The sequence below is a fragment of the Centruroides vittatus genome, unplaced genomic scaffold, assembly GCF_030686945.1.
Source record: "Centruroides vittatus isolate TY-2023 unplaced genomic scaffold, ASM3068694v2 contig_460, whole genome shotgun sequence".
In the NCBI taxonomy this organism is placed as follows: domain Eukaryota; kingdom Metazoa; phylum Arthropoda; class Arachnida; order Scorpiones; family Buthidae; genus Centruroides; species Centruroides vittatus.
Window position 1 is genome coordinate 2035548 of NW_027122256.1, and position 17006 is coordinate 2052553.

Sequence of the window (17006 nt, forward strand, 5' to 3'; positions counted from 1 at the left end):
ATTTAATCTTTGCTTTGCAATCGTTTCTAATAAACTCTTTCTCACAAATTCATCTTCTTACTTCATCGTTCAATCCAATCATGTTTCACTTTTTCATTTCATAATAATCTCATCTTGCTTGCCTGAATTTTAGAGCTATTCTTTCTGGTTAAAGTCTCTTACCCATACAAAAGTATTGAGATATAACATAAATAATTCTCTCTCATACTTCTAGGCATCTTCCTTCACATTATATACTGTATTTTACAGACTATAAGACGCACCTTAATTTTTAAGCAATTTTTAAAAAAAATACCTATAGGAGGCTACGGACTATAAGACGCTCCTGAATTTTGGAGGCAATTTTTCGAAGAAAAAAGTGCGTCTTATAGTCCGTAAAATACGGTATATATATATGCACTCTTATAATAGGGCTATGTGAATTTATCTTTTCAGGTGATCTCATTCATAACTTGCCCACTCTCATTATTACACTTTCCAGATTCTACTTAAAAGACCAACCCTTTTGAGTTCTTTGCATTCCAAAATTCCTTTGTCTCTCCGATCTCTTTTCCTTTCCATTACAAATATCTCACTCTTCTCTACATAAAATTTTGTTATAATACATAAAATTTTATTAAAATGTTATAAGCATCGTAGAGTGATATGTTTTGATTATGTTTACATTTGATTGCTATTCACTAACAAAAATATTTATTGAGCTGTTAGTATTTATATGTATGAAAAAACCAAACAACTATCAAATGAAATTTGTTATTTTGCTATTAGATATAAAATAAGTTGAAAATTTTAAGTAAAAAGAAGAATTAATATCATCCTAAACTGACCTGGTGGCAACAGAAGTCCAATAATTGAGTGACACTCCTGGTGCTACAGCTAATGCATCCTTCCACTAAATTCCCAAAAATTATTATTCAAAATTTTTAACTAATCAAAATTTATAAATAACATAACTTATGTAATACAAAAATTTTTTATCATTAAGCTAGTATGCAAAAAATGTTAATTTTTTAAAACATTTGTTATTGTAATTTAATTAATTGATCGAGTCAAAAAATAATTTTTCTATTAATTTTAATTTTTTTATCGTGAAAATAAAATTCAGTTTTAAAATTGATTAGTAACTTAATTTTAAAATCTGAGAACTATTTACCTCTCCTAAATCAATCTTTAATTCACAGTAGCGTTTCAAATTCCCTGTTAACAAATGCTTCTTGGCTGCATTCCGAAGACATTCTTCTCTTGTAGGAACTCCAATACCCCCAGTTCCAAACTGAGTCATTTTAATTAATTCAGTTTCTTGAGCTTCTGACTAAGAAAATGTAATTCTTTACCAACATTTCCTCTAATATATCTTGATATATTTTAGTCATTACATACTAATTGAAAGATTAATAAATAATAATAATAAATAAATAAATAATTATATTAATCTGTGTCAACAACTTTTCAATATAGAGATTTACAAAATTCAAAATTAGTTCATTCTTTGATTCAGTATATGAAAAATTTTGCTTGTTTTAATATAATAAATTTCTTAATTATTCAGAAAAAATAAAAATATAATATGCATATTTAACATAGTAGACTAAATTATGTTTTAGTTTGCTATTAGAGCATTTCTACAGTATAGCTTGATCTTCATGCCAAATATCAGATAAGAGGAAGTAAAGACAGACTGAGTGTGGTGTTAACAGTTTTTTATTTTCGATAGCGCTTTCAACAAACTTATGTTCATCATCATCAGGCAAATGAAAATTTAAAAATAGAATACAATGTTCTAATGTAAATGGAACACACATTATTTAAATTAAAATTAAAAACCATTATGAGCATGCTACAAAGTTTGATTATGCTAGTTTGATAACACCATGCAGCACAAGTGTGGTTATAGACCCATGTTAAAGGTGTGATAGTAGAAGTATATCACTATTTAACTGTTTATATAGGGCAACCCATATGCTGACAGGTCAAGTGTGGGAGTGTTGCATGGCTCCAAGGTTGTTATAAGGAGAGATTCCCATATAAACATGAGTTTCCGGTTGCTGCAACATCTAAGTAGCATTGTTTGAGCCCATAACAGGTTGTAGTTCTGTTTGAGCACCTTTTTGCAAGCTTCATGGTATACTGTGGTGTGACGGGTTAACGAGACCCACGTGTTACAAATAAAATATATCGGACTATCACAAATATTAAGAAAGTAATAATAATATTGATTTATTATAACAGATGCCGATTTACAGTTTACAAAATTAATACAACGTACACATATCGCGTTACTTTTAACACAACAATGGACCGTAATTTTCCGACAATTATAAGTTTCGGATACACAATCCGATTGCATCGGCATATATAACTGATAGATTTAAATTATACTAGGCTAGATTAATATTAAGGTTAGTAATATTATAAAAATACTCCCCTTTTACTTCTCCCGTCGTTTGTTAGTTCAGGATCCTTTGTTCTCGTATCTTGTGGTAGCGACACAAGGGGAAGGGAGTAAGTCCGTATAGCGGGAAAAATATTCACCTCACCAATATAAGGGTTCTTTGTAGAGAGATAAGTGCGATCCTAATTCGTAACCTTCCCTCTGCTTCTCACAATCACCAAAGACGACACTATTCTCCAACGTCTGCACTCCGTAGCACCTTTCTCACGCTTCTTCTTACCCACTTCCACGTGCTTCCTCCTTCGCCGTCGTGACTCCGAATGACGAAAGTTGACCCCTTCACCTGGGTAGGTGACCCCACACTCGCCCAAAACACGCCATCAAGTCAGTGTTTTACGGTTGAAAGAATTAGATATTTAGGGTTAGTAGACTTAACATTAATTCTAAAAATATGACAATAATAAAAATAATAATAATGGTGATGATAAAAATATACATAATTACATGGGGGGGCTTCACCCACCACATCATCCCCCACCAACAGGTATCTTGGTTACATTGCATAGATTGACAAATCACTAGAGTCCATGATGTAGCAGGTGGTAGTTGATGCGCCGACCTCTCAGGTTGTACGGTTTGGGGACCACCCCCAGCTGATTTTCCTCCGGCTGCCTTCTGGCCACTTCTTGTTGCGACCCTGTTGATTTCTGACACCCTCTCTGACTGTCTCTGGTAGTTGAGATGATGCGGGGATCGAGTTCGTCGCCCTCCTCCTCATCCATATTAGTTGATCCGTGGTCTATTTGCGTCACTTTTGCCTTCCCCCGGCTTTTATAGTTCCTATCGGGGTGTGGCTTGTAATAAGGTTTAATCCTGTCTATGTGAACGGTTTGTTCTTTGTTATTGTTCCCAGCACTGATTCTAATGTTAACGTCATTAACTATACCAGTTATGCGGTGAGGGCCCAGGTACTTAGGGGAAAATTTCCCTTTCTTCGGGTCGCCATGGGGCCTCAATAACCAGACTCTCTGACCAACAGCGAACTTTCTCAATTTCCTCTTTTCGTTCCAATATTCGCGTGCTTTTCGTTTTCTTTCCTCGCTAATCCTCCTGGTAGATTCATATACTATACGTATCTTATCTACGAGTTGTTCACGGTATGACTCTACACTCTCAGCTTCTCTAGACGGTGTCTCGATATTAACTTCGTGCGGGAAGGTTGGGTCGAATCCATACATAATGAAATTTGGCGTGTCACGTGTCGTGGAATTTACGCTATTTCTATAGGCAAACATTGCGGCAGGTATGTATCTGTCCCAGTTACGGTTGTTGCCATCTGAGATTTTCGATACGATGTTTACTATTGTTTTGTTGGCCCTCTCCACCGCACCATTTGACGTGGGCCTATACGATGTGGTGACCTTCCTTTTTATTTTCAGGTTGGCACACAGTTCCTCCATAGTCCGGCTTGTTAAATTTGCTCCCCTGTCCGATATCAGAGTCTGCGGGCAACCAAAACGGCAAATGACATGGTCAAACAAGGCTTCTGCAATTATTTCGGATGTTTGTTGTGGGATGGGGATGGCTTCGGCGTACCTCGAGAAGAGATCGATCACCACAAGGATGTACCTGTTCCCAAGGTCTGATTTAGGCAGGGGCCCAATCAGATCCATTCCTAGCACTTGCATTGGGTGACTGACTTTATTAAATTCCTGCACTGGTGCTTTCCCTTTGTGTCTGTTATATTTTTGGCAGACAGTACAGGACTGGACATACTCCTTAACTCTATCCCACATTTTTCTGAAATAGTATCTCCTTTGCACGTGCTGGTGAGTTTTATACACTCCACCATGTCCTGCCAGCTGGCTATCGTGGTGAAGGCCAATGACCTTTCCAATTGCGTCCTCCCCTACACACTCCCTAAAGCGGGACCTGTCACTGTCATTACCTCCCACGAAAAAGAGAGAGCCATCGATTATGTCAAAACTAGTAATGGGGAGGGACGGGTTGTCACCGTCCTTCCTGTTCCCTTGTATTGTGCGCTTTATGGGCCCAAACATCGGGTCAGTTTCCTGAGAAAGCACGATAATGTTACGTATGTTCTCACACTCGTTACTAGCCACGTCCGCACTTCTGCTCTCGGGTCTTGACAAGTAGTCGGCAACGACGTTATCGGCTCCTCGAACGTGTCCGATTGTGCAGTCATACTCTGAGACTTCCAAGGCCCACCTCATTAGACGCCGATTGTTGTTTTCCATGTTCTTCAAGAACATTAATGGGCGGTGGTCAGAGAAGATCCTTATTGGTCTCCCGAGGATGAGGTAGCGGAAGTGTCTCAGTGCAAATACGAGGGCCATACACTCTTTCTCAATGGTTGAATAGTTCAATTCACTCCCATTTAATCTCCGACTGTAGAACCCGATTGGTCTCACCTCCTGGCCCGGACCTTCTTGTTGTAGGGTCGCTCCAATGCAGTTGTCGCTTGCATCCGTATATAGCTGAAACTCAGCATCAAAATCAGGATGTCCCAGTGTTGGCGCCCCGGAAATTATGGCCTTTATCCTCTCGAAGTCAGATTCGTGCTCCTCGGTCCAATCAAACTTTACACCTTTTCTAGTCAGATTTGTTATGTTATTTATTAGCCCAGATAGACCCTTCATGAACGGGCGATAATAATTTATCATCCCTATGAATCTTCTCACTTCTCTCACGTTTTTCGGCGGCTTTATCTGTCTTATCGCCTCCACATTCTTCGGGTCAGGTGAGATACCTCTTGCGTTAATGATGTGTCCAAGGTATTTTATTTCCCGAACAAACAAGTGACACTTTTCAGGTTTTAATTTGAGCTCGTGATCTTCTATTCGGCGGATGACATCGTCTAAGAGTTCAATGTGCTCCTGTTCTGTTTTCGAGTAGAGTACGATGTCATCTTGAAAGACATAACATCCGTTTCCTATTATATCGAATAGGATGGTGTTCATCACTTTTTGAAAATAGCGTCCACTATTCTTTCCCCCTTGCGGCATACGGCAGAGTTGGTACTTGCCTGAGGGGGTAGTAAATGCGAAGATTTCTCTCAACTCTTTATCAATCGGGATTTGGTAATATCCCGAGCTGAGGTCCAGCACAGAGAATATGACACTACCTTGGAATTGGGTCAGAATATCGTCCACTCTGGCCATAGGGAAGTCTTGGCCAACTATGATCTCGTTGACTTTCCGTAAGTCAAGAGTCAATCGGACATCTCCATCGTCTTTTTGCACTAGGTGGATTGGGGAATTCCAGGGGGAGGTACTGTTTTCAATTATGCCGGCTTTCTTGTAATCGTCAATCTTTTGTTTTAGTTTTGGCAACAGGATGTGGGGGATCCTATATTGACGGGTATGTCTAGGTCTATTGTCCGTGATTTTGAACTGGTGAGTAAATTTCGAAGTTCCGTTTAAGTCACTCACGTGTAATGAGAAACATGCCCTATGTTTTATAATTATGCTCCTAATTTCCTCTCTCCATGGGCTATGTACACCAGAGAGGTCCACCTTGTCTAATAAGTCGTCATTCACTACTTCATTACATGATAGGGCAATTGTCTGTCCCATTGAAGCGGGCCTTACACCGTTTTGTACCATATTATCCAATTTCCTTATGATTGATCTATCCTTGGCAAGAAAATCAATTCCCAATACACCAAGATAATCCCTCGTGGGTTCGATATTGTGGACGATGAAATCATGACTCACTTCCCTCCCTTCCGAGTTAACCACGGTCAGTTCAACTCCTGTCGAGCAGAGGGTCGATGTGCTGTTTATTCCTTTTAGTAATACATTGATGCGGTGGGTTAGCGCACCCGCATCCTTAATTCCATTCACCAATCCTTCGTCGATTACTGACCGCTCAGCACCTGTGTCAATGAGAAATTTCACAGTTTGATTGCCGACTTTCACTGTGCACAAAGGTAATCCACCACGACCCTGTATCAGACTATTGGCCATCTTTACTTGGCATTTACCCCGTTGATTCTGGCCTCCATCATTGGGGTTATCTAGTTTAAATTTCCTTGCCATTTACAGTTTTTAGATATATGACCCAGCAGATTGCATCTATAGCATCTCGGCCCTGCTCTTCTCTCCTCGTTACCAGCCCCAATCTGAGTTTTTAGAGCACCGATGGCAGCCGTCAGCTTTTCGATGTCATCTCTCATTTGTTTTATTTCTGCCCGATGCTGTTCTTCTCTATCATTATTGGCACTATTAACTCTGCACTCTTGGGGCTCGTCCTCAATGGTCGAAGAGTTAATCTCACTTCGTTTCGAGTATCTATCCCTTTGTTTGACTATTCTCTCGGCTAACTCCACAGCCTCTTCTAATGTCTGCGGATCAGTATGGATAACGTCTTTTTGTATGTGGGGTACTAGTCCTTGCAGGAACTGATCTTTTAGCATGTCCCCTTTTATGCCTTTATATAGAGGGGAGCTCTTTTCTAGGGTTTCCATTGCGGTTTTTAATCTACAGGTGTAGCTCCTGATGGTCTCTCCTTTCCTCTGTTCTATATGAATAAAATTCTCCAGAGCGATGTTAGTATTGCATATTTGTGGGGAGAAGTGTTCAATGAGGTCTTCTTTGATTTTTTCAAAGTCCGATCCATGGAAGGATTCACTTTCGAATAAGTAGGTGAGTGGTCTACCCTTTATCCTGGCTCTTAATGTTACGAGTTTGGTTATCTGATCCCATTTCGCTAATTTGGCAACTTGTTCAAAGCAATTAAAAAACTGTGCGATGTTAATTGATTCCTTTTCGGCAGAGAAGAAGGGAATCATTCCCAAAAAACCAGAGACAATCGGGGCATCTTGCTGGCTGCTGGAGGGTCGTTCGTCCAGAGTTCTTTGTTCTTCCATAATTTCCGAATATACACAATAACAACAATATTACACTTATATATATATACACTAATAGATTCGATACGTGCGAAGACACTCGAATCCTGTCGCGGACGCCAATTATGTGGTGTGACGGGTTAACGAGACCCACGTGTTACAAATAAAATATATCGGACTATCACAAATATTAAGAAAGTAATAATAATATTGATTTATTATAACAGATGCCGATTTACAGTTTACAAAATTAATACAACGTACACATATCGCGTTACTTTTAACACAACAATGGACCGTAATTTTCCGACAATTATAAGTTTCGGATACACAATCCGATTGCATCGGCATATATAACTGATAGATTTAAATTATACTAGGCTAGATTAATATTAAGGTTAGTAATATTATAAAAATACTCCCCTTTTACTTCTCCCGTCGTTTGTTAGTTCAGGATCCTTTGTTCTCGTATCTTGTGGTAGCGACACAAGGGGAAGGGAGTAAGTCCGTATAGCGGGAAAAATATTCACCTCACCAATATAAGGGTTCTTTGTAGAGAGATAAGTGCGATCCTAATTCGTAACCTTCCCTCTGCTTCTCACAATCACCAAAGACGACACTATTCTCCAACGTCTGCACTCCGTAGCACCTTTCTCACGCTTCTTCTTACCCACTTCCACGTGCTTCCTCCTTCGCCGTCGTGACTCCGAATGACGAAAGTTGACCCCTTCACCTGGGTAGGTGACCCCACACTCGCCCAAAACACGCCATCAAGTCAGTGTTTTACGGTTGAAAGAATTAGATATTTAGGGTTAGTAGACTTAACATTAATTCTAAAAATATGACAATAATAAAAATAATAATAATGGTGATGATAAAAATATACATAATTACATGGGGGGGCTTCACCCACCACAATACTTTCCTTTCACCATGTTGTCCTGGTGTTTAGATAGGTGGCCCAAAAATATTTCGTGTTTAACCCATTACTGGATTCTCCAATGGTACAGAATAGATTCCCAATTTTTCAAAGATGAAGAATTTATCCTGATCATTGCAGATGAATCTGTGCAAATTCAGTAGCAGAGATAGGGGCAGGAAAAAATTATGTTGCCTGAATATACGGCAAGTGCATATGGAAAGGGGTCCAAGGTACAATAATGGCAGTTGAACTACTGGCACCTCCTTCTTGTGTTGTGCTGGGAAATAGATTCCCTAACCATGTTATGCATATGTGTGAAGTTAGTATGTGAAAAACCAGCAGTATTTACAGCAAAACTGATGGTGTTTAACTCAATATTTAAAAGTGCATATGTTGATGGTAATAAGAACACTCTTCTAATGAGAGCAGCAACAGCAACATCAACATATCATGAAGATTGGAAGGAGTCAGTTGGGATGCATACCACAGAGCTTGCAAAAAATGTGCTCAAACAGAACTACAACCTATTATGGGCTCAAACAACACTAATCAGATTCTGCAGCAACTGGAAACTCATGTTTATCTGGGAATCTTTCCTTATAACAACCTTGGAGCCATGCAACACTCCCACACTTGACCTGTCAGCATATGGGTTGCCCTATATAAACAGTTAAATAGTGATATACTTCTACTATCACACCTTTAACATGGGTCTATATCCACACATGCAGCACATGTGTGGATATAGATCCATGCACACAGGTGCTGCATGGTGTTACAACATCTAGTGTAATTGAATTTTGTAGCACACTCATAATAGTTTTTAATTTTAGTTTAAATAATGTGTGTTCCACTTACATTAGAACATTGTATTCTATTTTTAAATTTCCATTTGCCTGATGATGATGAACATAAGTTTATTGAAAGTGCTAGCAAAAATAAAAAACTGTTAATGGCATACTCAGTGTGTCTTTACTTCTTATAGAACATTTCCAATTAAAGCAAAAGAAAAACTCAATTTATTTTTGGAATACAAATGTAAAAATATATGCAAGATGCTATCCAAAAGTTCTTGAACTGTTGCAGTGGTGCCAAAACCAATTATGGCACTAGAGTCTTTGTACTCAAGCCTTATGAGTCATTGTGACAAAGTGCTGAGTCAGGGTACATTTGTACTGTGCTTGTTTCTTTAATATTATGCACTCATTTCATTACAAAATTAAAAATGATTGATTTTTTTGAATGATATGTTTGCATTAAATTTTGTTTTACACTTTGAAAACAGCAAATAAAAATGATAGGAAGAACAAACATTTTAATATTCTTGTTTTAAATATCAGTCAATATTTCAACATTATTGTTGATCTTCTATAAGTAACAGATATGTATTATATCAATGGTGTGGCTTCTTTATATTGTTTAAAAATCAATTTCTTTAAAAAAGATCTTACTTTTTAAAAAATAATTGATGAAACTTTACAGTTAAAAACGATAAGTTCAACTGTTGTTATTTTAAATGGACCAGATGCACACTGATTTGAATTGTTGTTTACTGATTTCTCACTCTGTTTGCGACATGATTGCTACATATATTTCAATTAAATACATTAAATCATTGACAAAAGATAATATTTTGTATGGAAGTATGTTTTAAAATGAGTTTTAATGTTTACTTTATAATTAATTATTTTAATATAGTATGGTTGCTGTTTATTCAATTTCTATGTATAGTGTCCTTTTAATCCGAAAAATTTTTCGGATCAGATGGATTAATATACATAGAAATTATTTTAATTTTTAAAGGAAAAAACTAAGATTGTTCATGTATCTGCTCAGCAAAAATGTTTTTGTTCAGAGAAGTACATGTTCTGTTCAGCTACGAAAAAAATTAGAGGGAACGTTGGTTGTGGGTCATCTGTTGCAACTGTCATCTTCCACACTTTCTTAGCCAAGTTTGAAAAGCACAGCCACTTGCTTACCATTGAATATGATGAGACAGACTCCTTCAAAACTTGGCCAAATCAGCTTTGATCTCAGTGACATTTAATCCTTTCTTTTTACCAGATACTTTATCACAGCACAAATTTCTGTTTTCTCCATTTTTTTTTGTTGTAATTCACCTTCATTGCTTCTATCAGTGACCACACTTTTTATTTCTTCTTTGGCATCAAAATTTTGCACACATGATAAGTAGCAATGTAGTTCCTGACACACCTGTTTCATGTGGATAACACTGCCACCTCTGTTCTGATAACTGTCCAAACCACTATCATATATAGTCTAATGCACACATGATGTGTTATGTATCAATAATAAATAATTCCAGCTATATTGTTTATTATATCAATTCAAATGTAGGTTAGGAACATTTAATATAAACTCCTTTTTAACATTTAAATGTTTTCATTGTAAACTAGTATTAAAATGAAAAGTTATTGTATACATAGAAGAGTATGGAAATAAAGCCATTAAACATCCCCTATTTCATGGAACTTTTATTAAGTAGCAAATACAACTGATTTTGTAAACATTTTATTTTACATAAAAACGTTCTTAAAATTTATGTTGGAATTTGATATTTTAGATTCAAAGAAATATAGTAGAGATTATTTTAAATGATAAACATAATAAAGTTGAATACCTATTTATCATCATATACATATATAAAATTTAGCAAATATTTTTGAACAAGCAAATTATATAATAATTTCTACAAATAGTATGGACTTATTATAATATAAGAATAAATCTATAGGATACAATAAAATATAAGAATTACTCACAGATCGATATTTTAGTAATTGTTTATGATGAATTATTCCTTTTCCATATGTTTCTGATAATTCATTTGTATCCTTGTCTTGAAGAACTAAGACTAAATCCCATATATTACTCACACCAAGGGATGGCTAAATAAAAATTTCATAAATTAAAATTATGTTTTATAAAATCAGAAAATAAAAACAAAAACTTTGAATTATTTAAATAAGGATTAATTGATTATATTTATTTATACTGTTAAGTAGTTGAAATATTCAATAATTACATACAATATTGATTGAATTAACTTAGATATCACAAGTCATGTAGTCAGTATTGCCCAGAGGAAAAACTATATGAATTAATTAATTTTAGCTTATAGTAAACATTCTATTACAGCATTTCTCAAACTATGGGTCACGACCCAATATTGGGTCTCGTTAAAATTTTAATGGGTTGCAGAATGATACTATCCTCTGCAGAAATACTTATAATACTTGTATTACTGAAATATTCTCTAAGAACTACGAACAACAGAGACATCTATTAAGTACTGAAAACTTTTTAACAACTTTTTTCTGATAATTATTATTGTTATAATTGAAGTAAGTTATTTGTTACAAATCAGCTAGAACTGAAAAATAAACCATCAGCTAGAAATAGTTAACAAATATAAATGTTTGGGCATAACCTTCAAAAGTCACTTGACTTTTAGTCTGCATTTGAAGCAAGCCCCGCATTTCTTTGTGCAGCACTCAAGAAACACTTTACAGTGAACACACTGAAACTGGTTTCTAATTGGCCAACACTGCTCATGACGTCATTTCACTACGCTCTTGCTGCATAAAGAAACGCTGCCAAACTATATCAGATTAAACTATTTCAAGTAAACAAATTTGTTATTCTTATTTCCAAACTAAAGTTAAATAATTTGAAAATAATTTTTCAATTGTTTAATGTTATCTGTTTAAGCAATTGTCTCTATATTAAGAACAAAAATTCATTCTTAATATTTTGGGAAAATTAAAGCTATTCATGACTCAAGTTTATTGGCTTTCTGTTTAAACTGGACTGCTCACCCTGATTATGCTATCCAAATTGAAACAGGAAGACTTCCAATTAAAATCAATATAATTAACTAAAAATTTTCTAATAAACATTCTTTATTTTCCTGATTCTCTTGAATACACTTTATTGCAGTTAAAAATAAAAAACTGTCCAGAAGAGAAACACATACTGGTTCAAAGCCCTTGCTTTGAACCAGACTTGCTTTATCTCAGAGAAGGCTTTAAGCCCCTTTGATGTTGTTTATTGACCACATTTGACTTCTTGGTGGACTCAAGTCCCTAAAACTTGACCTAGATAAAACTGACTCCAGTGTGCATGGTACTCTTTTTGTCTGGATAAAGTCAACTATTTTTTTCATCATTTTATTTTTTATCATTTTTTTATTATTATTTTTTATCATAATCCTTCCTCTGAGACAGTTTTGATCTTTCTAAAAATTAGATTAAATAAAATAAATCTTTGCTACAAATGTCAAAATTTTACAGTTTATCCTTGCACTTTTTGTAAAAATGTTAATTTGCTTTTTCACCTCATTTTAAAATAAAGAAGTTCAAGTATTTAAGATGAAGTACTTTGGATCCAGGTTTCTTTCTGATAGCAACTGCTTTAAATGTCTTAGTAAAATAACTCTATTTAAATATATATATTTTGTTGAGCTCTTTTAGCAAGATAGATCAGTATTGATCCTCTTCTGTCAAAATACCCTGTTAAACCCATTTAGAAATTAAATGAATTGTGTTCCTACATTTATTGCTCTGTAAAACCTGCAAATTTTCTTCTAACATGTTAAATCTTTCTTTATTAGCTTAATTATAATTATTTTTATTTGCATATTCCTGGATAAAGGAAATTCCACAAGTAAATAAATTAATTTAATCAAATTGATAATCTAATGTAAGTCACAAATTATATTATAAAATAAAATAAATACCTACACACAACAATTTTGAAAACATTTTAATTGCTTTTTTATATTGCTTCTTTTGAAATTTATAATTTGATTTCAATTGTTTTGAAGCTTGACCACATAGTAATTCAATAGGAAAGTCTTCACTTTTCTCTGAAAATAAAAATTTTCAAATGTGTACAAAATATATTAAATACCTTTTAGATGTTAAAGTAAATTAAAATATTTTTTAATTACAAATTATCATCTATTTTCTTATTTTTAAAAAATATAGAATAATATTTTAATAGAAGTATAACTAGAAGTGTGTGTCTCGGCACAAAATGTAAAATTAAAAAAAATATAAAAAATTTTTAAAAAATTTTATTTTGCATTTTGTGCAGAGACACACACCGGTAAAAGGCTTATAAGTATGTGCATTTTAATATTTTAATTTTATATTTTTGCAAGATCTTATTTTTGAATTTATTTATTCATTGATGATATATGGCACATTTGTCTTTTTGCTCTTTAGTAATCCTTTGAAAAGTCAAAAACACGAATTTACTTATTAACATAAAAATAAGAACTTATTAGTCATATCATACTCTTCTAGTTAAATCAATAAACTATGGTTTAAACAGAAGAATACGATTAATTTAATATAATGGTAAATAATATTAAAGTTTTTAGAAGTGCACTGCCATATTATCATCTGACTAAATACACAATAACTTTTTAAGTATGTGTGTATAATTTTTAAATTAATTGTTTCTTAATAACTTACCCAAATGCCTGAAAATTTCATCCCATGGCCTATGAACTAATATTTTTAAATATATTGTAGATGCTAGAGAAAATAAAGACCAGAGCCGAACAGTAGAATCACGAGATGTTGAAGCAAGAAGAAATGGACGTTTTGGATGACAAGAAAGACCTACCAATTTATTTAAATATTAAAAAATTTACATCAAATACAAAATCATCATCACTACTTACGACATTCTAAATAATACCATTATACTAGTACTTATTATTTATTGCTTCAGTATTGTAAATTTTGATATTTAAATAAAATAAAACCTTATTCATAATATCGGGAAAATATTAAATGAATAAAATTCATAAACAAGAATAATTTATTTATATAGTTTGTTATTTATAATTCACTTCAACTTAGAACTTTTCTTTCTCTATATAAAAAGATTAAGACATTAATGTCATTCTGTATTCATATGATAATATCAATATAATCTAAACCAAGAATAATTTATTATTATTTTTTTAAATTTTGTCCTGTACAAGATAACAATAAAAATAAAAAAATATTCCTTTATGGCTTACCACCTTAGACTGGACAAGGAGTCACCAATACTAAGTGGAAGGACGAATGGCATTAAAAAAAGGAAAAGAAATCCAAGGGATGTAAGGGTAAGGGAGGTGTGTGCAGAGGACTCTGGGATAAGAGGGGAACTGGAAGATAAGCACTTGTGGCAAGAGAGAGAGAGAGAAAGAGGAGGAGAGTGGTGTGAACTATAGACCTGGCAAGACGACGTAGAATTTATGAGATTCTAGGATTGTGAACAGTGAGTGAGAAGGGATTACCAAAGATCTCTGCAGATTATATAACTTGAAAATTGATGTAAGATGAACTCTTATGATTCTTGTGTGTTGCAAACTATTACTCCAACTCCGTACATTAAAGTTATTGTGTTAATATTTGTCCTTGTCTTATTGAGCCCCAATAACAATGGATCTACTCAAACACATGTGACAGTTGTTATTACACATACTAATCACACATACTACACCTACTCAGTTTTTTCCATCCAGTTCTCAGCCATAGTTAGCTTCTACTTATGAGTATGTTTATACTTCTATATTTACCTATTTATAACAAATTCGTTCTTTCATCCCCATGCCTTTACTAAATGTTGATTCATTTGTTATGTTATTTGAATTGTGCTTCAATAGAGCATGGACCCACACAGTTTGGATAGTTTGTGACTCCAGTTTATCACTTGTTTAGATCTTGCTGCTTTTATTTCATCTTATTGAAGACTACTGAATTAAACGAGCAATTAACAGCAAATTCAAAATAAATTAGTGAATTTTGCCGACTGAGCTGTACTTTTTATTTGTCACTGCATAAACACAGCTTTGATGTCTTCATACAGAAAAAAGTTAAAACAAAATATACAATAGTGAATTTCTGAGTAGAAAGAATGGTTAATTGATAAATAGTCACCAACCTATGTCATGGGCTGTTCATAAATGTTCCTCATTAGAATATGGCTTCATATACAATGCAATCAAATTTTTGGACCCAAAGAACTGTGTTATATTGAGTCACCAGTATACTTATAAAAAAATTTAGTTAAATTATATAATGAAATTTAGTTTAAAAATAATCTTCCAACCAAAAAACACAGCTAATTAGATAATTCTATAAATCAAAAATTATAAACTTAAATTTAATCAATATTTTCATCATATAAATCTGTAACTCTTAAAAAATGTGTTTTCAAAAATATTTTTCAGATCTAAAATTATTAAAACATTTCTTGTTATTCATCAAAAGTCTGCATATTAGATAAATAATATATTGCAGTGACATTTGTCCAAATTTTAAGAATTTGGACAAAAGAAACCAAAATAATTTTGGTTTCTTTGTTTATTTCTGTACCAACTATGTAATTTTCCACAAAACTAATCATGACATTTTTTTTGGATTATACAAGTTTAGACCAATATATCATACTAGCATTTATTTTACAGTAAGTACTCACTCAAATAAGTAAAGCAACCATCATTGCACCTCTACATTTACTTTTTCCATCCTATTGTATATATGTTTTGAGATAATGTGTACTAGGTACTGTACATATAGCACAGTAAATGAAACTTTATTGACATTTTTCTGCATATTTACAATAAATGTTAGAAGTGGCAAATTCCAACTTTATTACACAGAATACAATGATGAATCTGTTTTGTTGTACTCAATCAAGAAGTGCTTGTCCTCTGATAATATCAAAAGCTGAAATGATGCAGATAGACAGTTCTTTCTTTGTTTCCACTGGTGTTTCTTACACCAAACTCTTTATGTATCTCCAGAGGAAGTCAGGGGATGATCCAAATTTTCTGTGAGCATTAGCTTTGCCAATTTTTGTTTCTGACCCTAGGTTGCCTGATGAGAAAAAAATACTCATCTCGTTGACCCCTACCACCTCTTAAAGTTACAGTATGTTGGACATTAACAACTTGTACATTATAAAAAATATATATATTTAGTAGCTTTTTAAACCTGATTGTGAGGAAACCTTTGTTTACATAATTTTATAAGGTTTTATTACAAGTTTACATGGAGAATAAATCTTGATATAATACAATCTTCAACTTTTTAAATTTAACCCCATTCAACTTTAATGGAGAGCTTTATATAAATTACTCATTACATATTTCATTCTTATTATTTTTTTAGTATTTTCTTACATATGTTCAAAATAAAGATTGCTTCAAATATTCGAAGCAATCCAAATTTTAACTTTTCTAAGTAAATTCCATTTTATGAGAAAAAGAACTGTCATGTGCCACTTGCCAGACACTTCTACTTCATTTAGAATTTAATAATTGTAATTTTAAAAATTATATCATAATAACAGCAAGTTTGTTATTTTTTATCTCTATGTTTGACAACAAGACAAACTCTATTTGAGAAAAATAATGAGTTTGATTCACTGTGAATGAAAACATAACAAAGATGTTTTATGTGAACTTGACTTAAAATAGTTTTTTTATAGAATGTAGATTAAATACATTGCAACTTAACTGTAAATCAGATTCAAATAGAGAACATTTTCAGAGATTTAGAAATTTACTAAAGTATTTAAATAGTTGAATTAATTTGATAATACTTATATTTTTCAATATTTACTAATGTAATCATTTAAAGTCAGATGATCTGTCAAATTATTGAGATATAATAAGGTTAATTTGATTAAAGTCAGATGATCTGCTGAATTATCAGGCTATAGTAAGGCTAAGTTAACCTTATAGTCTGATAATTTGACATCATCTGATTTTAATCAAAAATCAGATTAGTGGA

General features: G+C 33.5%; 1 protein-coding gene across 2 annotated transcripts in view; it reads right to left on the reverse strand.

Annotated features, from left to right (window-relative positions):
* LOC136977537 (WD repeat-containing protein 17-like) overlaps positions 1-17006 on the reverse strand; it is a 116217-nt gene that overhangs the window by 40105 nt on the left and 59106 nt on the right. For both annotated transcript variants that reach the window (XM_067273032.1, XM_067273031.1), the window contains exons 13-17: positions 13686-13835; positions 12948-13072; positions 10968-11093; positions 1154-1312; positions 828-892 (exon numbers count right to left, since the gene is read on the reverse strand). In XM_067273032.1, the coding sequence (XP_067129133.1) occupies positions 828-892; positions 1154-1312; positions 10968-11093; positions 12948-13072; positions 13686-13835 (625 nt within the window). The remainder of the gene's footprint in view (positions 1-827; positions 893-1153; positions 1313-10967; positions 11094-12947; positions 13073-13685; positions 13836-17006) is intronic.